The 27,572-nt window shown below is 37.7% G+C and overlaps 1 protein-coding gene across 1 annotated transcript; it reads right to left on the reverse strand.

Moving 5' to 3' along the window:
• Positions 1-1,891: 1,891 nt before the first annotated feature.
• On the reverse strand, positions 1,892-21,410 carry LOC104509993 (sprouty-related, EVH1 domain-containing protein 1-like; the record flags this gene model as incomplete). The annotated part of the gene is made up of 4 exons (XM_010152118.1): positions 21,234-21,410; positions 13,353-13,521; positions 11,986-12,035; positions 1,892-2,050 (listed from the first exon to the last, which is right to left on the reverse strand). Coding segments are annotated over exons 1-4 (522 nt in total), but the record flags the coding sequence as incomplete, so codon positions are not given.
• Positions 21,411-27,572: the final 6,162 nt, after the last annotated feature.

Here is a 27,572-nt window from a genome sequence, read left to right on the forward strand (position 1 = left end):
ACCATTCTGTGATTCTGTGACATGTTGCAAACAAGGCAGCATTATGTTCTTTATGCAACTGGTATTAAGAAATTAATTTTTAAAGAAAGCAAGTGGGAAATGCTGAAAAACAATGCAGTGGGAGAAATGATGGAAAATATTTACGTAAAGAGTGCTTACATATTGGGTGTTTAATGGGACCTACATGAAAGCATGAGGTACAAGAAACCTTAAGAACAATATATAATCCAGATTTAGTTAGGTACAAATACCAGGCAAATTCAATGGGAATAATGCACACAGTCCTCTAGCCATTCAGAATTATAAGTCAGTACAAGTGACATCTCCCTTTAACAGCTGAAACAGGAAGGGAGGAAGAATATTACAGCAAACTGAAATTCCACAGAGAATCTCATTATGAACATAATTAGCCAACTGGAAATTAGGCATAAAATTTTTGTGGACACGACTGAACTCACCAATATCACACCTTACTTGGAGGAAGATTACTACAGCGAACTGAAATTCCAGAGAATCTCATTATGAACATAATTAGCCAACTGGAAATTAGGCATAAAATTTTTGTGGACACGACTGAACTCACCAATATCACACCTTACTTGAAGGGGTGCTCCTTTAAACAAGGCCTGACACTTGCTTGGTACAACTCAATGAAGACTAATGGCACATACATCACTGGCTACTGTAGCTGGTGTTAGCTGTAGTAATCTAGTCACCCATCTATTCAATTCTAGTAAATTTTAAAATTCTCTTGGCCAGTAAATGGGAAGAGGGGAAAAATATCTACGTCTTGATGAACAGGACAAATGAAAATATGAAGTGACTTAGAGAATTTGAGCAGATCAGTGATTCAAAATCAGAAGTTCATAACTTGAAGCACTATAGTTAGTTCTCCAGATAACACTGTTTGCTTCTTTTGCCCAATAAAGCTGTTAGAAAGCAACTGATACAAGACTTCAATACAATCCTATCTTTCTTTGCAAGAATGACCGAGGGTATCAAAAAGCTTTATTTCAAGGAGCAGAAGTATTTTCTCATGAAGTGTTCACAACTACTTGAACTTGCATTCTGCTTTAACTTCTCTTATTAGGCTTATTCTAAAAAGCTTCCCATACATTTGCTTCTGGGCATAAGACCCTCAAATTAATTATTATCTAACTCCCTATTAAATTTACTCCAAGTTCTTGGGGGCTTAGAAAAAAGGAAAATGTATATTGCTACAGGAAAAGCTTCAACATTGCCTTTCCAACCCAATGTGTAAATATGACCTCTTGAAAATGCCTGTATACCAGCCTTTCTCACATTAATGTGGGTTTTTTCCTGTTTTAAGTATCTGTTTACCAACACCTTAATACTTTTTCATGCATAACTGATAAAATGTTTTATCTTCTGTACCAAAATAGAATATTTTAGTTTAAACAGGCAGTTAGAAAGCATAAACAAGGTTTCACTAAAAAGAGTAGCAAGTCCCCCACCGTGTAATGCATCCAAGATACCCATTTTAAAGATGCTTTTCTATATTTCTAATAAAAACAGTATTAGTAAATATGTAACCAAGACTAAGCACATGGCCAATTAACATTTTCTGAACAAATGCAAACAACTTTTCAAGGCTGCAGATATGGAAATCCATAATACAGAAATCTGACCTCAAAGAAAGCGGAAGATTCATTTGCGTAGTCTGCTGCACTACAAGCATAGGTAAATACCTTCACAAAAGCTTCATGTCTGCCATAATAATGCTGTAATATTCTGCCTGATCATTTCAAGTTGAGAGCATAACACTGTAAACAGGAACTTAGAATGAAAGCACTTTTGTGTCAGAAATTACATACCGTGCCACTAGTGCAGCAAGGAAAGTAAGAACCACTTCTTTTGTTGGTAGTCCTACCTGGTTAGGCTGGCTAGGAAAACAGGCTCTCCTGGTGTTGAAATCCTCAAAGGATGAAGGCCTTAAATTTGCACTGTTGTAAGGTTCACTGGTTACTACAGTTTCGTGTTGGAAAAGGTGATCTTTCATCAATGAACTTGATGTGTTTTCTTGAGCAGCCTAGAATACATGAGAACTCCCTTGAAATGATTTTGCATTTATACAAAACCCACACCAAACCCACCAACTTCATATGTAAATGCATGAATATTCTACATAACATGTTAGAGGCGTCTATACACACAAGTATTCACACAAGTATTTTTAAACACACATTTTTAAAGTACTCGTAAGTAGGCAAGTATTTTCTTCACCATGAATCAGCCTTGAAAAATAAGAGTTCCTTCTCTGCAGAGTGTACACAAATTAGGCATCAGATACATGCCTTCGTCAGTTGCCAAATCAGACTGAGGAACGTCTTAAAGGGGAGAGAGTAGCTCAGTCTCTGACACTGTGCTTTCTCTAACTACCCATGAGGCTGCCAGTATTTACAAATATACAGTTGGAGGAAAAAAATTTCTGAGACTAATAACGCAAAAGCTGGTCAGACCATTTAATAAATTAAAAGCAAGATCAGCTGGAAAGGAACAGAAAGTCACTTTTAACATATACTGGCTCAATTAAAATATCTAATTACAGCAAGTGTGTATTAAACAACTAATGACTGTCTTTTTGAAATTAAGGTTGTATCAGGCAATGTGATACAAATATGAGACCATGTGGTAACATATAATGAGATATCTGCAGGATGTGTGCCACTCGGAATAAGGAAGAGGAAGTATGTTTGGGTGGAATACTGGCTTGTGAGATGATCCAATTTCTGCAAAGAACAGAAAAACAAACAGCTCTCATTTTTTAAGTTTAATCTGACTGGGATATACTTAGGATACAGTAGAGCTTATTGATACAAATCCCACTGGGCTGCCAAAAAATATACTGTACAATGTTTTGTTTGTATTGAGAGACACTGTAAAGTTAACTGGCTGTCATCATCTGATAAGCACTGAGAAAATTCTGGCATCATCCAGCTTCCAGCAATGAGAATGTTTCAGCTTTATTATAAAGATTTCTATGTATCATGAAAACATTAGGAGGCAAACAATAAAAATACTGCAGGAAATTACTGAGGCAGAGGCAAACCTGAAGTTTTTGCAGGTTAAGTATTAACACTGAATTATTAGGTTTTATTTAGCAAAGTACTTAAGGAATTTATTCTGGGATTACATTAGCGCCTCACATTCCTAAGATATCTAGATAAAGTGGAAGTAGCTGTTACATAGCTGATCTTTAGGAGAAAAAATAATCACATACGAAGAATTTATATATTGTTCAGAAGCACTCTGAGTGGAAAAACATTTACATTCTTAATTAACTAATGATCAGCTTCAACTAATTGTCTTTCATGAGGTGTATGCTACAACAGCTCAATCAGGTTAAAGCTCCCTTGAAAAATTTTGAAGACAGACAAAACCCCAGAAAGAAGAACATGCAGATCCTTGAGCATGATAACAGCCACTAAACAAACCCTGTTTTTACCAAAATTACATTTTCTGGTCAAACACTGTTGGGAAAGGAGTACAAAACAAATGTTGAAATGACTGGCAAGAGTAAGATTTCATGGATGTATACTTATTTTAAGAGCAAAAAGCATCAAATATTAGTGCAATATCAAACATCTTCCCAGCAGGAGGTACTCCTGAAGGTGCATTGCCTGATGACATAAAACACTTCCAAAACACTGGTTAAAATCACAGGAGCACTGCATTCAGAATGAGGAAGAAATGCCTAAAACTATTTTGGTTTGAACGACATTATAAATGCTTGCAACCACGAACTACAGAAGCTAAGAACACAACTGCTAGAAGCCATTTTACAGAAGCCACGGTGATAAGTGGTACCTAGGCCCCCTTACTCCCCCACTTATTACCTATTTGAGTGGTCTAGGGAGAAGGATGAGAGCTGCAAAAAGCTACTACTCCTTCCTTCCCAGGGAAAAAACACATACTACCCACAAGCCAGTCTTTATCCCTGGGTGATTATTTCCAACAGCCTGCATTATTTCCTGTCCTTGCAGGTGATTCACACTTTTCTTCAGAAATATGGCACCAGCACTACAGAGCAAGAAGGACACATGCGCACGCAGACACTCACGCTCCCCCTGGCAGCCAAGAAGGGCTCCAGCTAGCAAAGGATACAGGCTCTGATCATCTATTACCCTGCTAACTAGCAGGGCCAGACACTGCCACATGAAATACAAACCTTCACCTTAAAGCAAGCCTTTGTGCCCTGTTCTCAGCAATTCTAAAGGAATGCTTTTATAAAATTCCAACACATGCACCACAATTCAAGCTAATTGACTTAAAGGACAAATTTGGGGGTGGCAGGAGACAGAGAAAGGCATCTGACCTTTGTAAAGCAAGAACTCAAGAGACAGCTGTTCGGAGAGCACAACGCCTAGCCTACCAACCCAGACACCACAGGTAAGTGGACACAGCCCAACTTCTGGTATTCATGAAAAAGGAAAAGCCATCAGGTCAGTTATGATTTTATTTAGCCTGCAAATATTCACTATGCAGAACTACAGAAATGCCAGATGAATATCCTGAAATTTTTAATTAAACTGATAGTTTAGATACAGCCAAATCATGTTTGTTAGTATCCAAAAGGCTCTCTTTAGATGACACTTCCTGCTCCAATGTGATGTTTTATGACATGGCCATAAACACCTGAAAACCCACATTTACAATGGCAACACTGACAACCCAAAGGGAGAGGCCTTGGAAACAAAAATGGTATTGTATTGAAAATGCATTTAAGTAAAAAGCAAACAGAAGAAGTTTTCCACAAGAACTAAGCTTGGTACATTAAACATACAGAATACTACACACATACACAGAGGCACACAACCCCCTTTTCTACTGTCCAAAGCAATTACACCGCCCACATTCAATATCCTTTAACCACAGCCTGCAAAGTACTGCACTGGCATAGGTTATTCAGTATCATCTGTAAAATAACCTACGCCAGTTTTTAATGCACAACGGAAATCTGGTTTGCTCCCAGCTGCTGGTATAATAATTACTGTCCTATGGTTGCTAAGAGATACTCTGAATTTTTTTCCAAGACTACTAAAACATTTCTGTGCGCACAGGCAAAAGGATGCTGGGTAAAGCAATAAAATGACTCCAGCTGTAGCTCTCCAGCAGAATTCAAAGCCAGATGACAGCTGTAGAGAAAATGAAAACCAGACTGAGCTTCTCTTCTTCAAATTTTCTCTCCTGACTTCTCCCAGTTTGCCAGAGTTAAGTCTGGGAGAGAATTCAACATTGTTCTGCAAACATTGTTAAAAATGTTCTGCTCTAAGTAAGTTTAATGATTACAGAGAAGGATGGATGAGAAACCACATTTCCGTTGCATCCCCATTCTTGTATTTACTTCCCATGAGGCCTGAAAATCTGCTGTTTGATGCTAACTAACACAAGAAGCATTTAGATTTGTGTGTGTGTGTGGTTTTTTTCCCCTCAATTTTTAATTGTGAATAAATGACATAGGTTTCAAACATCTGAGTAACTTCCTTCTGCATTAGCTATTTCTGAGACTGATGGAGCAACTGTTTTCATATTTAGCAAAGAAACTCTACTACAATCAGGTATATATTTCTGACATTGACTGAAATATAACCCAGATTACTCTGAATGTTTTGTACAGTTTAAAATAAAATACAAGGCATTTGACATATCTCCTTCTTCCAAGGAAGTTCTACCTGAACAGATAAAGCATACTAGAGGTTTTTAGGGATTCCAAGGAAGGAACTAATAAATCAAACCACAAAGAAGAACTCCAAGGAACTAAGGGAGAGACAGAGATGTAAAGAGGCTGTTAGAGATACTGTTGAGGAAAAAAAGTTTCCTCCTCTTCTTTGAATACTACTCCATCAAAAAAAAAAAAAAACCCACCCCCAAAAAAACCCAAAACAACCAACCAAAACTTAATAAACCCAAATAATTTTAGCACCTTACATTATTAGATTTATTTTAAATAGATAATATAAGTTAGTATTACTTCTAGTCCTAGAACTACAACTAGACAATTTATTAAGTGCATTAAATACTGCTAATCTTTAGTGTTTCATCATGCAGTATTTTCTCCTCCATAAAAACAATACAGTCTCAAGGGTAAATTATTTCACATTTCCTTGAAAGTCTTAATGTCAGGTTATTTTTGTAAAATAAAAACTTCTACAAACCTTTTGTTATAGACAAAGTAAACTGAATGGTCACTAAATAGTGCATTTACAAAGAGGCACATGAACCTTTTATGTCCTCCTTGACTGCATCAAAACCACTTTAGATGCATATAAGTTGCAGGCCTCTCCCCCTTCTTATTGACAAGAAGCCCAGTGTACCTATTTCTGAAAGAACAGGCCAACCCTTTTTTTTTCCCCTGCTTTATCACTCTACAGTTTTCTTCTGCCAGTAGTAAGAAACTCAAAAGCATTAAGTGCTCCATTTCTTATTACTTCAAACATGTTAAGATGTGTTTGTAGCCTAAAAATAACACCAGTATGGCTAAAACAACAAAACCTGAAAGAAATTAAGACTCAACTGCTCTATTTTTCAGTTCACAGAAGCAGGACTTACGCATTTACATCAGTGATAAAAGGGAGACTAGGGAAAATGTGGGCCCTCTCCAGAAGGAAACAGGAGACCTGGTTACCTGGGATGTGGAGAAGGCCAAGATACTCATCACTTTTTTGCCTCAGTCTTCAATAGCAAGTGCTCAAAGCACACTGCCCAAGTCACAGAAGGCCAAGGCAGCTTCAGGGAGAATGAAGAACTGGCCTCTGTAGGAGACCAGGTTTGAGACCATCTAAGGAACCTGAAGGTGCACAAGTCCATGGGACCTAATGAGATGTGTCCACAGGTCCTAAGAGAACTGGTGGATGGAGTTACCAAACCACTATCCATCATATTTGAGAAAATGTAATAATCCGGTGAAGTTCCCATTTTCTGGAAAAGGGAAACCTAACCCCCATTTTTTAAAAAGGGAATAAATGGAAGGCCTGGGGAACTACAGGCCAGTCAGTCACACCTCAGTGCCCAGAAAGATCATAGTGCAGATCTTCCTAGAAACTACGCTAAGGCATATGGAAAATAAGGAGGTGACTGGTGACAGCCCACATGGCTTCACCAAGGGCAGATCGTACCTGACAAGTTTGGTGGCCTTCCACGATGGGGTTACAGCACTGGTGGATAAAGGGAAGAGAAACTCACATCATCTACCTGGATGTGTGCAAAGCATTTGACACTGTCCTGCATGACATCCTTGTCTGCAAATTGCAGAGACATCAATTTGACAGGTGGACCACAGAGGGAATAAGGGATTGGCTGGATGGTCACACTCAAAGAGTTGCTCTCAACAGCTTGATGTCCAAGTGGAGACCAGTGACGAGTGGTGTTCCTCTGGGGTCACATCTTTGTCAGCAACATGGATGGCATCGAGTGCATCCTTAGCAGATTTGCTGATGACACCAAGTTGTGTAGTGCAGTCAACACGCTAGAGGGAATGGATGACATCCACAGGGACCTGGACAGGCTGGAGAGGTGGGCCTGTGCCAACTGCATGAAGTTCAGCAAGGCCAGGTGCCAGGGTCAGGGCAATCCCAAGCACAAGTACAGGCTTGCTGGAGAATGGATTGAGAGCAGCCCTGAGGGGAAAGACTTGGGCTTTCCAGTACCTGCAAGGGAAAAAGCTGGAAGGGGGCTTTCTACAAGGGCCTGTAGTGATAGGACAAGGGGTAATGGGTTTAAACTGAAAGTGCGTAGATTTAGATTGGATATCAGGAAGAAGTTATTCACAGAGAGGGTGGTGAAGCACTGGTACAGGTTGCCCAGAGAAGCTGTGGATGCTCCATCCCTGGCAGCGTTCAAGGCCAGGCTGGATGAGGCTTTGAGCAGCCTGGTCTAGTGGAAGGTGTCCCTGCCCATGGCAGGGGGGTTGGAACTAGATGGTCTTTAAGGTCCCTTCCAACCCAAACCATGCTGTGGTTCTATGATTCCAAAACCCACACAAAAATACTTCTAAATGCATGAGTTCTAGATTTCATTTAGTTCGATTTATTTCTAAGAAAAACAATTGTGATTTTCACATTTTTTCAGTTAAGCTAGATGAGTTTCAGAGCAAGAAGTTTATACTTGGTAGAGGAAAAGAATCTGAGTCAATCTTTGATCAAACAAGCAAACTGACTTAAATGAGTTGCTTGTCTACTACATTCAAAACGCCTGGTTTTATACAAAGAAAATTCCAAACCTCCTACCAAAACAAGTTCCCAATGTATATTCCCATGTAAGTATATATACATTCCTGGGGCCCATTTACAAACATTACAGGAAGTCAGACAGCTCTGCGTTAACTCATTTGTGTATTGTTATTCAAAATTAATCTAGTAAGACTAAGTCTCATTTCATGCAAATTGTTTAAATGATTATAATTAGTATTAGTTCTATAATGAACATACTTTATGATATAAACAACTTTTACAAGCAAGTATGAACCCCCTTAAGTGACGGTAATTTTTACTACTAAGACTTTAACATTATTTGTTAACACTAGAGCATCTAAAGAATCTATGTCTTCTAAAAATAATAAATTTGATCTTCAGTAAGAATACTTTCTCTGTGAGATTTTATTTCAACAATATGGAAAAAAAAAAAATCTAGTTACCCATGATTCAATATAGCAAGCAAAATGCTATCCCAGAAAGAACAAGTGTTCAAATTTTTGATTGTCATTTAGGAGTTGCACATACAAGTTTTGGATGACCCCTATTTCTTTCTGCTTGGTACGTCTATGAAGTGTGGTAATAGTTATTACAAGTAGGCACTGAGGTTTAAACAGCAGTACCACTGATTATGTCAGAAGGCTGCGTGTTTCCATATTATGTGGATCATTTTATTTGCTCTTTGTAGCACCAAATATAACCAGTCAGTAAAATAACTTAAGAAGCATGTCTTGCTTTCTTCAATGCTAGTCATCTTTAAAAAAAAGTTTATGAAATTTATCCACAAACTACATACTATATTTACTTCAAATATTCACTAAATATAGGATCATTGCTGTGTAAGATGACCAGAACAGCATGGGCAAAACGCCTTGACAGTTTATGATGTAACTGACAAAGACCTAAGAATTTAAGTATTTTCATTTATTTTTCAAATGTACCTCGATGAGATCCTGGGGCCTTTACCTACCATACCAATGAATAAAAAAAAGAAAAAAAAAAAAAAGAATTCCAATACACATGATAGTTACTACAGCGTATATACAAAAAATACAAATGCATTAACAAACATGCTATGAAAAACAAGTGCGAAATAATGCTTTTCTCTTTTTCATAGTCTTCTATTTTAGAAATAACTTAATGACTATTTAATGTTTTTACTTAAATGGAGGAACTCCACTCCTTGATCTGTGGTACTTCACACCTTAGAGGTTAACAAATTACAATTCCAGGAGATTGTTCTGATGAAACAAACAACAGCCCACTGCCCTCATCTCCAAGTGTCAACCTGCCCTTTAGCATTCTATTCACAATCCAAAATGCCCTTTTATAGATATACCTCAAAACTTAGTCAAAAATGCTATTAGAGACTTGGAAAAACAGCTTATAGAATTAACAGGGGGTGAAATCATTAGGCCTTTCAAACTATACTGGGGTGGGAAGAATGGGGGACAAATGAGCAAGGCTCTTCAAATACATAATACATTATGTTTAAACAAAATGGTCTCAGCAGTCTTTCAACTGAAAAAAAGAAAAAGGCAAACAACCCTGGGGTATCAAGGTATCTGATACAACAGTATCAATCTTGGAATAGGGAAGGAATTACCATTTGGGGGAAAATGTATACTATTTGGTATTATATTCTTGAAGACTAGACTTGGTGCCTGTAACTGAAATGCTGCAGCCTTTCTACGCTAACATTCATAAACATGCAATTACGGCCTCGTTATTGATACATAAACTTGATTCAGATGAAGCATAGCTAAACCAGGGTGGGTTCAGCATTTCTTCTCCTGTGTCTCTACCCCTCTGCTATTGTTATCAATAGGCAATTCTAGTATCATTTATTTTACTTTGGTGTACAGAGATACGGTAAGAAAGATTGGCTAGCTTTGTTGCCTCTAGAAAACAGGTAATTCTTGCCATCTATCCATGGCACAAATCCACAACTAAGCAATGTGAGTTGTGGTGAAGCCATGAAATGTTTTCCAGTCTGAAATCTAACAAATAATTCTACCAACAGTTTGAACCGAACAGGATTGTACATACATATATAAGTTATATATGTAAGGAGAATATTTTATAAAAATATGGGGGTTTTGACTATATAAAGTAGATCTACATCATCTATTTACGTATCTAAATATATCTATATTTACATCTAAACAGAATAAATAATGTAAATACACTTTTCTCCACTTTCCCAATAACAAACTTTGTAAATATAAAGAATCACAGATATTTGCTTCTATTTTGGCATCCTTATATAGGAGCTTAATAACTATGCAGCATAATCAAGAGGTAATTAGTTTCCTCTAATTCTCATTAGACCTGTAGAAATTGCTCAGTTATTAATCCTTGCAACAAAGCGTGTTTAAACAAGTCTTTTAAAAGCTGATTAAGACTGCATTAACACATTTCCTCCAACCCTGTCAAAATCTCATTCCTATTTTACATCCAAAATAACTAATATTTATAGCAATTTTACTTTAAAGTGCCTTAAAATAAAGCACTGCAAATAAGGAACAACAGGTGGTTGCACAGCCAACACTTCCACAGAGATACATTCCTTCTACCATAAAATGGAAAGAAATCAGGAGACTTCTGCATTGCCACTGCATTGCAGTATCCTTTCTAAATACTTGACTGTCTCAGTCTCCTATCATAACTTGATTCTTACCCATATCTTCAAACTAGACTGCTAATTTTCTTCATTTTGTGTTGCAGAGGTTCTACACTGCATCTATCTACACTGATAAAGAATTTAATATTGCATAAACGACACAACTCTTTCCATCAAGAAACCACTTAGGAATACTATCTGTTTTCTGAATAGCCACTAAGACCCTGAGTCAACTTGTTCCCATATCCGCTTTATATTAATTTAAATATCTGCACTCTGAAAACTGAATGTATGTGTGAATAAAGCCAAGACTTTCCCTGAAACTGTAAATAGGAAAGAAGAGATGACCAGCACACACAGACACTAGTACATTTCTACTCAGGTATATCAGAGCTATTCACTGTATATATGTACCCATAATATTTGTTTACACTGTCTTTTTAATTACGTGGATTCTTGGATATTACCAGACAGTGCTACACATCTGTGTTCGAGTACTTGATATGGTATTTATGTAAAGCATTATACCTCTGAAGCATAGCAGGAGGTAAGTTTTTACGTCTAATGCTATTATGACTTCTAAAAATTGAAGAGTGCAAAGAAGGATCAATAAAAATTTGAATCTCAACAAGTGACTGCTTTATCTTCAGCGTGGTTTTAAAAATCATCTGAACTTCTGCCCTTGATTGGACCAGATTCTTTTAACAGTTATCACAGCATCTTTACAAATCTAACCATACAATATTTGAATTGAACTCTAACCAATGAACGTTTGATTTCACTGCAGAGTGAAATCTAGGAAAGCAAATAGGATGTGCATGTAAAAAGATTCCCCAGCCCTCTATTTCCCCTGCCCCCATAAGAGTATTTCATGTTTCCATGAGTTCAAAGAGGACACATAACCTAGAACAGATACTATAAACTTAAAAATTAAACTCAAGATGGTTAATCATCCTATTGATTAAATAGAATACTTCATTTAGGACAGACAATATTGTAAGTCTTGTAGATAACTGTTCTGAAACTTATTTCATTAAACTGAATTTTGCTATTGCTCTTACTTTGCTTATTCTCACTAAGGAAAACAAAAATTGTTCAATGAATTTCTTAAAAAAATAACTGCACATTTAATAAAAAAATTTAAATACTCACTTGAAAGCAGTCTTCTGCCACATCAACATCATTTTGAGAGGGTGGATAACCTACAGAAAAAATAAAAAAAAAACCCAAAATAGACAAAGTTGGTGGGTTTTTTTCCATTTAAAGTCTACTGCTTCCAGTAGCCCACACCATCCGTCTATATCTAGCTATGATTATATAAATACACTTTATTACTTTTTAGCCAGTAGATCACTGTATATCAAGCTGATTTTACTAAGTACCATTCATTTCCACATCCAGTATTTTATATACTGAGTATTCCTAGCCGACCTTCTCTCTCTTGTTCACACCTTTCTTGTAAAAGCATTTTCTAAGTGCCATCAGAAGTCAGAAGCAAGTGAGCATATTCCTGTTAATGAAGCATTTTGAAAATTAAAGGCAGATATATTTGGTTGGCATGAATGCATGCTGTGCTGTATTCTGCTATAAATCAGCAGAAATTGGAAGTGTGAGACCCCAAGAGAGAAAAGGACTCATATTCTCTAATTATTTCTCTTGCACAATTATGGATGATATCAGCACAATTCAACAGAAGTCATTCTAGTATGTCAAACAGCATTTCCCTTCAGAAACATTTCTCCCTTTGCTATATGGTAACACACATTAAATCCCTAAATTTACATCACAGCACATAGTATTTTGTTTAAATTTCTTCCTTTGAGTTACTTTTTACAAGCCTGAAAGAGATGTTCTTTCCATTCAATAGATACCTGTTTCTCTTCCCTCTCTCCCTCTAGCAATACATTTATCATATTTTCAGCTCAGAATTGAGGCTTGATGATTATCTTCAGTTTGACTGCTAATTTCCATGATGTCAGTGAAACTCTGGAACCAGTTACTGTGATGTATTACTACTACAGTAAGTTATTCTACTGTCCTATATAGACCTGTCCTCAGAACTACGCTGTCAGCTGTTAGTAAACAAAACTATTAACTGAAAGTATGTGCAGATAAGAAGAGAACTCAATGTGTCTCAAATGATTCAACTTCACAGCTTACCCTCTAAGAACAGAGAAGCTGTAAGAAGCTTCTGAGAACAAGTAAGACACTAAAACACTCTAGCTTCCTCCATTTCTTCATCTCTTAAAAAAGAGGCAATGCATTATTATGTAGGGATGTTTCAGGGAACTACCTTATTAGTGTTTCTGAAACAATTTAAGACATTTGGATGAATGGCACTTTAGAAAAGCCAAAAAGTACTATTTAAAAACTCAATATACTATAGATCAACCCTCATCCTTAAATACTGTCAGCATTAATGTTATGCAAAGTGCTTTAACTGCTCTGATTCACTGAACACTCAATACCTGTCCCCTCTCTTCCCCAGCCCCGCCAACCCCTTCACCTGAAATATGTACCTTGAGAAATATCCTCTACTGCTCTCCGAATACCTCTGTCAAATGCTCTTGCATCAGCAGGGCTCTGAAATGTGAGGCCAAACTTTTTGTCATCAATCTTCCAGTGGTAAAAAGTAGGAGTAACTTTGTTGTAAACGAGGTCCTTCTTTAATGTGCATTCCAAGACCACCTTCCAGAAAGAAGACAGGAGGAAAAGATATCACTGACTAACATACCAAATTTAAGAACAATAGGTAGTCTTTGTGAACTACCTGAAAACATACAATGTAAGAGCAGATAAAAGCCTCTGTTAAATATTTTTCCTGTTTGAGGGATGTAATTTTAACTCCATTTCCATTATGGCCAAACTATTCACTAACAGTTGCTGAGAGGTGGCCTGGGTTAAGGACACTCTGGGTAAACCAAATGGATCTTCCCAGCTTCAGAAGTATCTCATACCTGCAGCAAGTACATACCTGAACAAGTCAGTACAGACTTGTTCAGCAAATGAAATAGCCCATACCCTGAAAAAACACTCCAATAATACTTGATATCAACATAGTACCACTGGGAATTTCATTTGTATACTTCTATGAAGTTTTTGAGCACTGGACTAACTTTATGCACCTCTCAGGCCATTATCAGTTTTCTCCTAGAAAGGCTACTAGACAAGAGAAAATAATACAGGAGAATTGTTTTAAAAACTGAAACTAAACAAAACTAAAATATTTTTGAATGTATTGCTGCCTGCACCTAGACACAGATACATTTATGGCTCATGTTCAGCTATAATGAAAACAGCCAGTAGGAATAATTAACAGAATTATTCGCCTACAAAACCGATGCAGGCATACATGCACATTCAGTTACAAAGCGAAGTCTCAGTCTTCACATCACTTCCCTGCTTTCAATTGGCTAGGTTTTAACATATATTTGCGCATTCAATTTACCTGTAGAAATCATTTTATGCAACATTGTTATACTGAATGATTCTGGATTAAAAAAACAAATCCAAAGTGAAGAAGAAAGTACAGAAGGAAATGCACTGATCTGCTGTTGTAGCATTAGGTATAATGTCTTGCACAGCAAGACAACCTGTATCTCCCTATTACGACTAGATTCTCAAAACCTACGCTGAGAGGTGAATGAGGAATTTTAATATTCTATCATTTCAACATTAATATAGTTTCAGAATTTTCGTTTTTGTTATATATGCAGCTTTTGAGAGAAAAATACAGAATTTCTTACATCATGTGGAAAAAATGAGGTTAATTATAAACATAACTGAGGAAAAAAATCCAAGTTTTAAAAAAGTCTGTACTTAGATTATTCTTACATATCCTTTGTGTTCTTCCTTATCTAATTATTACACAGGCATACAGGTTTTTTTTCTCCTGCTCTTTATTATTTATTCCCCCTACCCTACACCCCACCACTAATCATCTCCTCTCAAGTTTTACTGCCTCCTAGCTCTGTCGCTAGAAAGATCACATTCTTTCTGCACATATGAACTCTTTCAGCATTAGAATAATTTTTGTTACTCCACTCAATTCCCAAAATGGTCAACAATAAGTAGGTACAACTGCCTACAAGAAAGCATGGGAGAGAATCTAACTATTTGCTGTAAATGTGCAGGAAAAAGTGCTGCAGAAAAAAAAAAAAAAAAAAGAGGTGTCATTCTGCAGTTCTAAGGTGTGCTAAGTGACAGTTCTTTCTTCCTTTTGGTGATTTTAAGCTTTCTTCCTCAAAAGAGTAGCTAAACACGGAAGATTTCACATCACTGCACTTTCTAGGTGCGTGGTCCCACTTTTAGGGGCATGTCTACTAAAGTAAACACCTACTGTTTTCACACTATATTGTGTGCAGTTTCACCCAAAATATCAAAAAGTACTGCGAGACTGATTTTATAGCATTCCAATGAACATCTGTTCCAAAAGGAGTTAACCCAGATTACTTTATATTGAAAAATCATAACCGGATGACAAATATTTTTAAAAGATAGTGCCACTGGAGATAAACTACAGAATTAAAAGTTATACTGAGTTGAAGCTATGATTTTCAAAGAAATTCAAGCCAAACCAGAAAATCTCCAAACCAACCCACCCCAACCCAAAAGCAACACTGCTACCATCCCCCTGCCCCTCTCCAACCCTCACACTTTATAAAGACAAGCAGTCATTAACACAACAAGCAAACATCCTATGCAACACCGTAATTATTTCAGCTTGATTTATGGAAAGCACAAATTTGACAGAACGACGCTGATCTTTCAGATCTAAAGCTGCATGAAAACTGACCAGTTTACACAGTAGACAGTAAGAGGTTAAGGGCACTGAAGGGAGGGAACTTTGCTGCATCAAAATTGTGTGCGTTATCAGACATAAGAATCCGTATCGGCAAGACTTTATGCCTGCCCCACCTGAGAGAAAACTCAAAACCTGAATTAGCAGCAGGACACAAATCGATGAAAACCCAGCCTTCTGTAGTTTTTGTTGCATACAGAAATAATACACACCATACCAACCATCCGCTCAAGCACTTTTTTCTCCCCAAAACACTTCCATGCTTTGCAGCCACAATGTGTTTTTCCCCTGTTAAACATAATGCTGTCAAAAGCTTCTTTATGCTGAAGCATGCAAACCATCACTGGGGCCTGGGGGAGGAAGTATCCTGACACACAGATCTCCGAAGCCAGGAAATGGAAACCAAGCTTCCTCAATACAGAAGGCTTTTCTGAGTCTTCAAACATCCAGACCTCCAGGTATTTTTTTACTGCACTTTGCTATGGTTCAGAGGTGTCCATATCGTATGTGAAGATGGTATCATACTCTCCCACATGGTTACCTAAAATCTGCGTTCTCAAAACTTTTAAAGTAGACTTTCTCCAAGATCTCTAGTGATAAGCACAGCAGAAACCTGCAAAACTGTAAACTAAGTGACTACAGGTTAACAAAATGGCTTTTTTAAACAAACATGGGTTACTGTGCTGAGGGTTTTCTTCATTTGGAGACTTAATACAAGAGTTTGATGCAAATACGAAGCAGCCACCTTATAGGAAATGTTGCAGAGTTATCAGACTTAAGACAGAAGAGCTCCAGATCTAAATCAGATCTAACTTTCTTGCTACATGTTTCTTTCCTCACCTCTACAAGCTACATTCTTTAAAGATATTAGAAACAGTTCGGCTTGTGTAGACAAGATGCATCTCTGAAGTCAGAAATTTTAAATTTCAACGCTTCAAAGCCAAGTATTTTAAAACAAAAAATGTTTATTTAAGATATTAGCATCATTATCTAAGGCGTGTTTCAGAAACAAATATAAATAAACCTTATTGCATTTGATACAGATTTCTGTAACGGACTCCATAATTGAAAATTTCTAGGTACTGGGTACTATTTTATACATTTCTAGCTGTACTTTCCAGCTTACATTACACATAGATAGTTTCACGATTTCTCATTCCCAGTCCAAATCTACAAACACATAAGCGTATTGTTTTTGATGAAACTTCTAAAAGCCTTTTCTGCTAAATAGAATCACAGGCTTTTCTTTGGTCTTGGGACCAAGCAGCATGACCTGAGTATATTTGTATTACAGCACATGTGGCCCCAGTGCCAGCATGACCCTGCGACATGAGTATTCTGTGCATACTTCCTTTTCCAATTCAAAAAGTAAGAGGATGTAAGGACTATGCTACATCTCATCAGAATCATCTTTTCTCAGATTTAAAACCAATTAAAAAAGAAAACTGTAATTTAAGTTTCTGAACAGCTGAGTTTTACAAGAGAACAGCATTTAGATTGAGCTTCATTTTTGCATCTTTCCCTTTACACAATCACATGTTCTTCAAAAGAAAGATTTTAAACTTGGATTTGTCACTCCTGACTCACGATCCGAAGGATACTAATCAGGTTTTTTTTCCCCTCTCAGTAGAAACTCGCACAGCAAAAGAGTGAAGAAGAAAATAAAACAGAGAAGACTACTAGACTTTTCATTCAAGAATGTAAAATTAATCAAAGCCTAGAAGCCTATAAGCTTGAGCCGAGTGTATGTTTATCACTACCACTATTAAGACAGAAGAGAGCTACTGTAAATGTTGTAGAAGAGAGCAGCAGACCTGATCAGGTTAGGAGGGAGTGCAATTGTTCCAAGCAGACTGGCTGGAGCCAGACCTAAGAAGGTGAGTATAATAAAGGAAGAAACGTGTAATTATATCAATCTTCACAAAATACCCGTACATTCCAATGTAGATCTAAACAACCTGAGCAAACTAGCAGGGAGCATTCCCTCTCCTAAATTAATTCAATGGTGCAACCACTTTGATTTCTTCTCAGATAACTAGGATGCTTTTTGCCAGCCTATGAGATGTTTTAAATAGCTCAGTACTGCACAAAAATTTTGAAGTTCTACACGTAGCTTGAAGCTGGTTCGTGAAAGGGCTGGTGACAATCTAACTCTCAGGCATTTAAAGAAACAATGAGAAATTCCCCCAACAAGGAACTTCGATATTTTGATATTCAGTCCCAAAGTACTTAATTTATACAGCTGACTTACAGACCGAGATCTACAGTCCTAATTAAACACCAGCATATACTATAAAATATATGGAGAGATCTGGCACATCGGAATGGAATTGCAATGTACTGTAAGAAGCAGTATTTGGAGAGGCAGCAACTACAGCTCATTTACAAGAAACAACAAGAGATGAAAGCTGTCTCATTCTCCTTGAATATAACCATTTAAGAGGCATCTGGAATATACCTCCATCAAACACCTCACCTATGGATTTTCAAGTTGCTTTGGAATAAATTCCACCTTTCCACTGGCACATAGGTTGAACAGCGATACCGGCGTTATGATTCACATATAGCTTAGGTAAAAGCCATAGATCTGAATTTCATTTGCTCTCAAACCTAAAGTATTTCAAAACCCATGCTTCCTTGCATCCCAGAAAAGTGCTTCAAGTTCCACACTATCGGTTTTTGTAGGACAATGGAATTTCTGACCCTTTACCCGAAGCTGAGCCAGTTCACAAAAGAAGGACTTACTGGCCAGAGTAAATAAAAATATAATCTAGTTTTAAAGGCATTTCAATGCGACTTGAGCGAGGGGAAAGACTCAATTCCTAAGGATTACTTCCTTTTCTAACCCACAGAAGTGTTTTCAGAAACGACTGTGTGTACCTTGCAAAAGAAGTGAGTGAACTGGAAATCGTGGTCCAGCTGACCAAGTCATAATGACTTCTAGCCAGTACAATAGACTAAACATTCCTGAAGACACATATGTTCAAAGTCTGAATAACTGAAATGTTGAAAATGGTTCAGGAAATTCTTTTAAAACCAATAGTGCTACTTTCTCTCTGCAAATACAATGGTACAGCAACCAACTAAACAGGGTACAACTAACTTAAAAGATTATTCAGCTACACAGATTTACACACCAAAGCCATTCTGTAATGATATTAGAGTGATGTCTGAGCACAGAAACAGCAGATTCAGTATAACTTACTCAGAATCAGAAGATGATCAAGACATGTGGTCCCTACTCAGTAGCAAACATGATGAACCCATAACTTCCACTTTTACTTTATTTAAAAAAAAAAAAAAAAAATTATGCCACTGAAGTAATCTTCAACAGTCTTTCTCAGGATTGTCTTTGAGAACACACCCCTCTCCACTCTTTCAGTTGGAACACACAATTACATTTCCACTTCTTGGTGTTGTTTTTCTTGGACTTTTTTTTTGTATTATGAAATATAACAGTCACCTGCCAATTCTATTTGGACTAAAAACCCAATTGTATGGTTTAATTAAAGAAAAGTTTAAAAATTGTGCTTGAACAGTGAAACCACAGGAATAACCCAAGAATAAATGTAAAACCACTAACTATAGTGAAAGCAGAAGGATCAGAATAGTTTTAAAATCAGAATCAGTGACTGGATCCCTGACCAAAAGAAATTCTCTTCCTGTCCCTGCTACAGTCCTTCTGAAGAAGTGTCATGACAGAACAATGTCCTCGCATACCTTGGTGGAGGATCTTGTTTCTTTTATGCCAACAGGAGTCTGGTGGCATACTGTGCAACTTTGTTGGTAACTCACTACACATTAGCTGTTGCTGGTAAGAGCGTTGTTTGAAGTCTGAGGAAACAGATGCATATCTAACATCCTTTTACTCCATTACCAAAGCACCACTGGCTCTACAGTATTCTTTCTCACAGCCAAATCTGTATTTGTTAGTTCCCTGACCTTCATTCTATATACATTTGATAGATGTTCTTCCCAGCTGCATTTCTTCTTCCTTTTTTTAATCCTGTGTTTTTGAAGGGCTGACTTCTAACAGCAGCTTCTTAAGACTGCAGTAAGATCAAAATCTGTCCTGGCAGACAGATAGGTCACATTTGGGGGCAGGAGGGGGTGACAGATGGACACAGAATGAGGGTCACACACCAAAATGAAAATCACCCCACCCAAAACCAGAAAAAACTTGTTCAGGACAATAAAGGCTTGGAACACATATTCATACTAACAGTAGCTCGATTTCAGACAGGCAGGGTAGCAGAGGCATTTAAGCTTACTACCAGAAGTGGAAACAAAACAAGGCAGGAGAGAGCGCACACACTGATCAGGATGCCAACGACTGCAACGTTTTCATATGGAAGCAGGAGAAACATTAAACCAGCCTTCAGTTCTGAGCATTTTATTACCCTCAGATTCCGAAGGCAAGCTGCGAATATCAAAAGTATTAAGAATTAAGAGAAAACTGTCAAGTATTTCTAAACACAATTAAGCTCCTCAAAACCAGCCTTAATAAGGCTAAAAACAGTTCTAAGGGGAACTACTGCAAAGTGAGGAAGGAACTGCAGGTGCACATAGCTGTGCAGGAACACAGGGTACTCTGCTAATAGCACGACGCCTCCCTGAAACAACTGAGTCAGCAGAATGTCTATTTATATGCTCTCTTCCTACAACAGTCATAGTCAAGGCAGAAAACTCAGCAGTCCTGCCTCAAGGGAGAAATTGGTCTGCCTGAGAAAAGAATCAGCTGTATGGTATAAGAAGTCATTCTACCTTTTAAGCTTACACAGGAGTTGTAAATTACTGGCAGAAAAAAGCAAGCTCTCGATAAAGTCTTTAAGATGGTGATGCTTTCCCCACTTCTGTTTGTTTCCACAGTAAGGCACATCCCCCGCTTCAGAAACCCATTTGGCACGGAAGTAACCAAGCGAGCCCCAGTGAGCCCATTCTGTCTTCCATAGGTCTGCATGTGGAAACGGCTGAGAACCTACAGCACGGTTTTGCTTTTGCAAGGCTGACTTTCATGATGCTATTTAAGACAAGTTTATTACTGGTATTTTATTTAGGGTAGCTGACAAACCACAATTTTTTGGACCTGTCAGCTTAATGCTTTCTTCCAATACAAAAGTTGTTTTCATGTAAAACTGCTGCTTTTTGTCACGGCCAAATTCCACAGCTAACGGAATCATTACTGAGGAATTTCTTCAGATGTTGTGTTTTTAAAAAGTTATCTCATTTTACAACAATACTAAACATGGAATCATTGGTGTATAAACAGGCTAACAAGAAGATTTAACTTTAACCTTCCAATGAAAAAAAAAAAAACACCAAAACCAAAAAAACCCAAACCCAAATAGCAAAATGTTTCCCCAAAAGGATGGTAATCTGCAATTAAAAAAAAATGTTTCAAAGTTTCTAAAAGATCAACATGCGGAATTCTAGAAACACATATTACACCTAAAAATAAATAATTGGCTCTCTAAGTACATAACCATTGATATGGACAGAGGCTCAGCAACAGCATTAGACCAAGACAACAATAAGCAAACATCTATTCTTAGGTCCTACGTAGTTTTAACAGGAACACTAAACGGATGTAAATTGTTACCGTTTTATCCCTGAGTCGTTCTCCATGGATAAGAAAATCAGCACAGCTATTCTCTTCCTGGGGAATGACTTTGAAGACTGTGACACAGCTTAGTCCACCCCCTCCAAGTGGTAACCATCCACCACTTGAGTCATCCCGGGTCATCACCACAGCTCGCACTCGTGCATAACTATTACTGGAAGAGATGCAAAAGAAGAAATTAGTTTTCCATGAACGCAAACCAGCTAAGTCTAGTTTAAAAAAAAAAAAACCAAAACCCAACCAAACAAATAACATAACAAAAACCAAACCACCCCAAAAAACCAACAAACCCACAACCAAGATAATGATAATTAACACTGTGGAGGCTCAGTCCTTCCGTAACAGTCACCTAGAAGAAACCAGTCTAAGACGACATCCTAAAAAGATGTGTTTGTCATGCCTTCATTAGGACTTCTTGGAGCTTTCATGTGATTTCTTCTAAAGGAACTTAACCAGTATAGTTCCTTAGAGTCAAAACTGATATTCTTCTAAAAACTTTATGGTCAGTGATCTAGCTAGAGAGGACCAGGGGCAGGAAGAGAGTTAAGAATCAACTCCCAATTTATTTTAGACTAATCATGAAGCCAGTCAGCCACCATGAAATTGCACAGAAAAGAGAACAAGAAAGCAGAAAGAGGTCAGGCCTCCTGCCACTGAACTCTAAACAAGAACAGGCTTCCAGCCAGAAATGCTGCTCCTCTTCGTCCCTCCCTCCCTCCCTCCCTCCCCATGCACATAACCCGTCCTAAGGATGGGGAGGTCAGGACACGTACCTTGTGGGGTTCGACAACAGAGTCGGTTCCAGCTACCTAAAACCTAATACTTGTAGCATCTACTAGCTGGTTCTCTCATGCATTCGCAGTGTGTGGAAAATTACTAGCATTTTACAATTTACCAGCTTTTCTCATCATTTAGCATTTTTATAAACAAATGGTTATCAGTTCGTTACTTAAGCCAAATTCCTTTTTCAGAGTATCAGAAAGTTTTTGGTGATCTTCTCTCTCAGATTTTATTTCTTTCCTTTAAATTAAATGATGTGTTTTATTTCTGTTTATGAATTTACTGCTATATCCGCTAGAAAACCCCATGGTTTACCAAGGAACTTCTAAGATCCTATGTTCAAAATATAGTTTACTGCATGAATGTAAACAGCGCATGAATGAGCGTTCCAACACTTTAAAAGAAATACCCTTCATGGTATCTTTTGCAGCGTATTTTTGATTGAGGGTTTAACTACTTATGCCAGTTAACATTAGCGATGTCAAATTTAAGGACTGATCAGGAAATTAGAAGAGGACAAAATTGCTCCTTCTGTACAAAATAATTTGTGATATAACCATTCACCAAACTGTTGTATCTTAAAAAGATCACTTCTTCATTCCCCCCGCCGAAATGTCCCAAAATAACTGAAGGTAGGCTTTTTTGCGTAATTAATATATTGCATTCTCACACGTACATATGATTCACACGTATGATTCACTTATCTATATAAATATATACAAGAGAATTTTGCTGCAAGCATCTAAAGCTTAAATACGTAACAGTTTGCAAGATGGGAAATAAAATAAGGCTACCCCATTGGAGCTTATAGGCAAGTGAATTTGTTTAATAGAGAATTTGTTTTTCCCTCCCAAGCAAAAACACCAGTCTCCTACTCGCCCTAAACCTCACAGTTAAAATGACAGTTCAGTCCATGTTTCTCACCATTTCTGTACCAACACCTTTTAGTAACTCCTCCCACACAGCAGACAAAGTTCATTGCATGCATTTATCAATTCTAATATCTGCAAATAAAAATGGCTCTATCTTGATGCTTAATAATATTACTGAAAGTCGAGTCATTCATTGGTCTCTATCACTGTATTTCACCCTGAGTAAGTTCAGACTGTAGTTACACACTTAAGACACAGGGAGTCATTTGTCTCTTGTTTCTCTCAGGTGAAGAACCTCTCCTGGCAGAAACTGAGGACTCCAAGACTGCCCTCTGAAACAGTAAGAAATAGGATGCACTAACTGGCTAAACCTACACACTCTCTTTGCTATTCTCCATTCAAGCGAACCACAAGTTTAGCTTTAAAGTTATTAATTCTATAAATTCCATTGTAAATCTGAATATTAGAACTTTATTTCGTGTATCAGCAGACTGCAGCAAGAGTTCAGTTAAGCACCATTTAGGGATATCGCAGAACCTCACTACGGCTAAAAAAGAAAACTTGAACTACAACAGTTTTTTTTTTTCTTTTTTAAAAAAAAAGGTTATACTCCACATCCATTTTCTTTCTAAGAATAGCTAAGGATCAGCAAAGATGGATGACACTACCATGCCTCAGTGGCTTAGCTACTTCCATTTGCCCGAAGTTTTCTGTCAGCGTTGGGTGTTTTCTCCCTTCCCTATACTGAGATGTCTAGTTTGGTCTAGTTAATAATCTTGCATTTTGCTTCCATCTTTGCTATTCTTTAAACTGTTTTAAACATTTATCTTTTCAAATATTTTAGGAACTACTATCAAATCCACTGCATTAGTGCCAGAACCAAAATAAAAGTCCCCAACAGGTAGTATTTAATGAACAATCTCTTCAATTCAAAGAAAAGAGTTTTTCCAGACAACCACCCTGTAAATTAACAAGACATTCATTCCTGTACTGGCAACAATGCCAAAGACTATGAAGAGATTGCTTAGTTTTGGGTTGTTGTTGGGTTTTTTCTTTTTTTAATATATATTTTAAGGAACTCACAATTGGTAATGACCAAAAAAAAAAAGTTACCTACAGTGTGATCTTCTTGTAGTTAGAGCTACTGAAGAGTACAGCATGTGTCTGAACTGTATACCTACAAAACTTGAAGACATTTTAAGATAGCATAGCATATCATGCAAAGTTTCATTCTAAAAATATTCACAAATGAAGATGAATCTCATACCAAAATCAAAAGCTGGAGTGGGATGAACTGAGCAGCCTGAGAAAGCACGAGTGGGCAGAAACAAAGGGCTACAAACCCTAATAGGACAGAAAAGTTGCAGTCCTTGCCCACCAACAACTTTATTTTTAAGAACATCAAGCACTGGAATCTGACCACAGGTTTTAAAGGCTCTCTCCTCCCCAATAAAGCTGCGTGTTTGCTGTTGTAATGCTCTTGGGCCCAAGCTGACTTATGACCTGGATGACCAAACTGTTGTTCAAGGCCAGGAACCACTCCAATGACCTCCACAGGCTGGAACCTTCCACTTAGCAACTAATGAACAATCCTGCTTGTGGTGGCTGGGGGGAGGGACATAACTGGAATTTCATCACTATGGCGTTTTAAAATAAATTATTTTGATAATCTGGGGTATATTTTATGTGTAATATCAAGCCAATTAAAGATACCAAATGTTACTACAACGTTTTTCCTTTCTTCCATTAATGATCCAAATGAGAATGAAGATTAAGAATTTTCTGCCAAAATATTTTTCCCACAGAAAAAGGGGAAGCTATGTCTAAGGAGGAAAAAAAAAAAAGCCACTATCTTGTTACATTTATTTCAACAATATGCAAATCTTCCTTCTGGATTCATATGAATCAGTACCATTTTTTAATTTGTATTGCATCTGGCACATTTCTATTGTAATAGAGGGCTGAAAAATAGTAAGAGTGATCTCAGAAATGTTTGTTAAGACAAATGAACTGCAATTGTAAATTGTTTTTCAGTACTATAAAGCTCCTGTCATCACCATCAAGAAACCTGGATCTTCAGGTACAATTATAAACTAAATTAAGTGATAAAATAGCTGTCTCAGCATCAATAAAAATATTCAGAATTATGATTTCTCTCAAAGATGGAAATTAGATTTGCAGAAAAGGTGTCCACCTGAAAACTTAGGTCCAAGTTGAACATAAGCCAGCAACATGCCCTTGAGACAACGGCGGCCAGTGTCCTGGGCTGCGTTAGGAGCACTGCCAGCAAATGAAGGGAGGTGATCGTTCTTCTCTGTTCCAATATTGGTGAGGGCAAACCTGGAGTACTGTGTCCAGTGCTGGGCTCCCCAGTATGAGCGAGAGATGGAGCTACTGGAAGGAGTCCAGCAAAGGGCCACTAGAACAACTAAAGGGCTGAAGTACCGCTCCTACGAGGAGGGGCTGAGAGAGCTGGGACTGTTCAGCCTGGAGAAGAGGACCACAGGGAACTTCATCAGTGTGTGTAAATACCTAAAGGTTGGATGCAATGAGGACAGCCAGGCTCTTTGCAGTGGTGCCCAGTGATAGGACCAGAGGCAATGGGCACACACTGAAACACAGGAGGTTCTATTGGAACATCAGGAACCAGTTTTTCACTGTGAGGGTGCCCCACCACAGGTTGCCCAGACAGGTTATAGAATCACCAACCTTGGAGATATTTAAATGCTGCCTGGACATAGTCCTGGGCAACATGTTCTAGGTGGCCTTCCTTGAGCAGGGAAGGGGGACAAGATGAGTTCCAAGGGTCCCTTCCCACCTCAATTATTGTGCAATTCTTCCATTTGTATCATACTTCAAAGCACAGCAATTTCAATAAAATACAACTTCATAAATATAACTAATTCAAGTTAACCTATAAGAATTCATAATACTTTGAAGTAGGAGTTGTCACTGTGCACAACTGCTATTTATACACTTCTGACAAGGCTAAGGAAAAAAGAAGTCATTCTGACTTCTGAAAAACAGTGACACACTCTGCTACGAAATGACACTATCTTTGATGGCACCAAAGTAACAGCTCCAGGCTGATTTCTGAATGTGAACTGGTCATGGACCAAAGCTATTTACCTTTGACTGGCACTTGCCACACGTACTTTAACCCCTCCAACTTCTGGTGCAATATACTCAGGTGTTTGTAGCCCCACCCAAAGAGCATACATGAACCACGCTTGGCTTTTTATGGTTCTTATTACCCAAACAACTTAGCAGAGCATTCTACAATTCCCAGCTAGAGAAGCATTCAAGAGTACATGCATGCCCGCAGTACCAAAAGGTAGTATCAAACCACTGAGCTAAAATCTATTTTACTTGCAGATAACATTTGTTGAGTATTGACTCAATTTAGACAAAAAAATAACTGATTTTACCAGTATCACATGAACATCTTGGTACACCACTGATGATATAAAGCCCTTTGTTACTAAAGGTTTAGAGAATAACTGCCACTGGCACAAAACATTAATGACATATCTACAACAGAAGGACATACAAATATAGCACAAGTACTAAAGAAGATATAATTTACATCAAGAAAACATATGACAGCATATCCTATTAATTTTTATGAAAAGGAAACTGTATGTATTTTTTTTTCTAGAATAACTATTGTATGAGGCTCTGCCTGAATGACCGTTACCTTTCTCCTCTAAAATTACACCAAAAAATCAGAATGTACACCAAACTATCATGCTGGTAGAAGGCAAAACTTCGTAGATTTTCTCCTTTAAGAGAGACACAAAAAATATTCTTCACAGTAAAGACAGGACATACAGCAACCATGCATGGCTACTACGCCTAGCAAATCATTCTTTTGAGGAGCTTTGCAAGAAAAGACATAGATTTCCAGAAGGAACTATATTGGTACATTTGGGATGCTGGAACCCACATTGATTTACAAATTAAGAGCTTTGGACTTTGACAGAAAAACTGAATGGGATATTCCTGCTTCAACAAAAAAGGTAATACTTATACAAACCCGAACTACCATGCAAAATGGCAGAAGGAAAAAGCTACATGGGAAACTGTACCGCCTAAGGAGGCGATAACTCATATCCTGAAAGAGCAAAAAATATTTGATTACACCATTATTATTTATTAGGAGAGGCTTTTAAAACAAGGTGTTTGACAACGCACCTACAATTCAAAAGGGAAAGACACAAATGAACAAGTGTCCAAAACAGGAAATTGTCAAAACAGTACATTGTTATGAAGCCAGTCTCTTGGACACAACACTGGGGGGAAAAAAAAAATCAGCACTAGAACCATATTCATTTGAATACAGACAACTTAAGATTTGTGACTGTGTAAAGTAACTGATGCTGCAAAGAAGAATGGCTACTACCACCAGGTGCTTCTGCAAAGAACAAGAGTACATGAAGATCAGAGAAGCTGTTAAAAAGATCATAGAATCATAGAATGGTTGGGGTTGGAAGGGACATTTAAGACCATCTAGTTCCACCCCCCCTGCCATGGGCAGGGACACCTTCCACTAGACCAGGTTGCTCAAAGCCTCATCCAGCCTGGCCTTGAAGACATCCAGGGATGGGGCATCCACAGCTTCTCTGGGCAACCTGTTCCAGTGCCTCACCACCCTCTCCGTGAAGAA

The sequence above is a fragment of the Eurypyga helias genome, unplaced genomic scaffold (assembly GCF_000690775.1).
Source record: "Eurypyga helias isolate BGI_N326 unplaced genomic scaffold, ASM69077v1 scaffold8990, whole genome shotgun sequence".
Lineage (NCBI taxonomy): Eukaryota > Metazoa > Chordata > Aves > Eurypygiformes > Eurypygidae > Eurypyga > Eurypyga helias.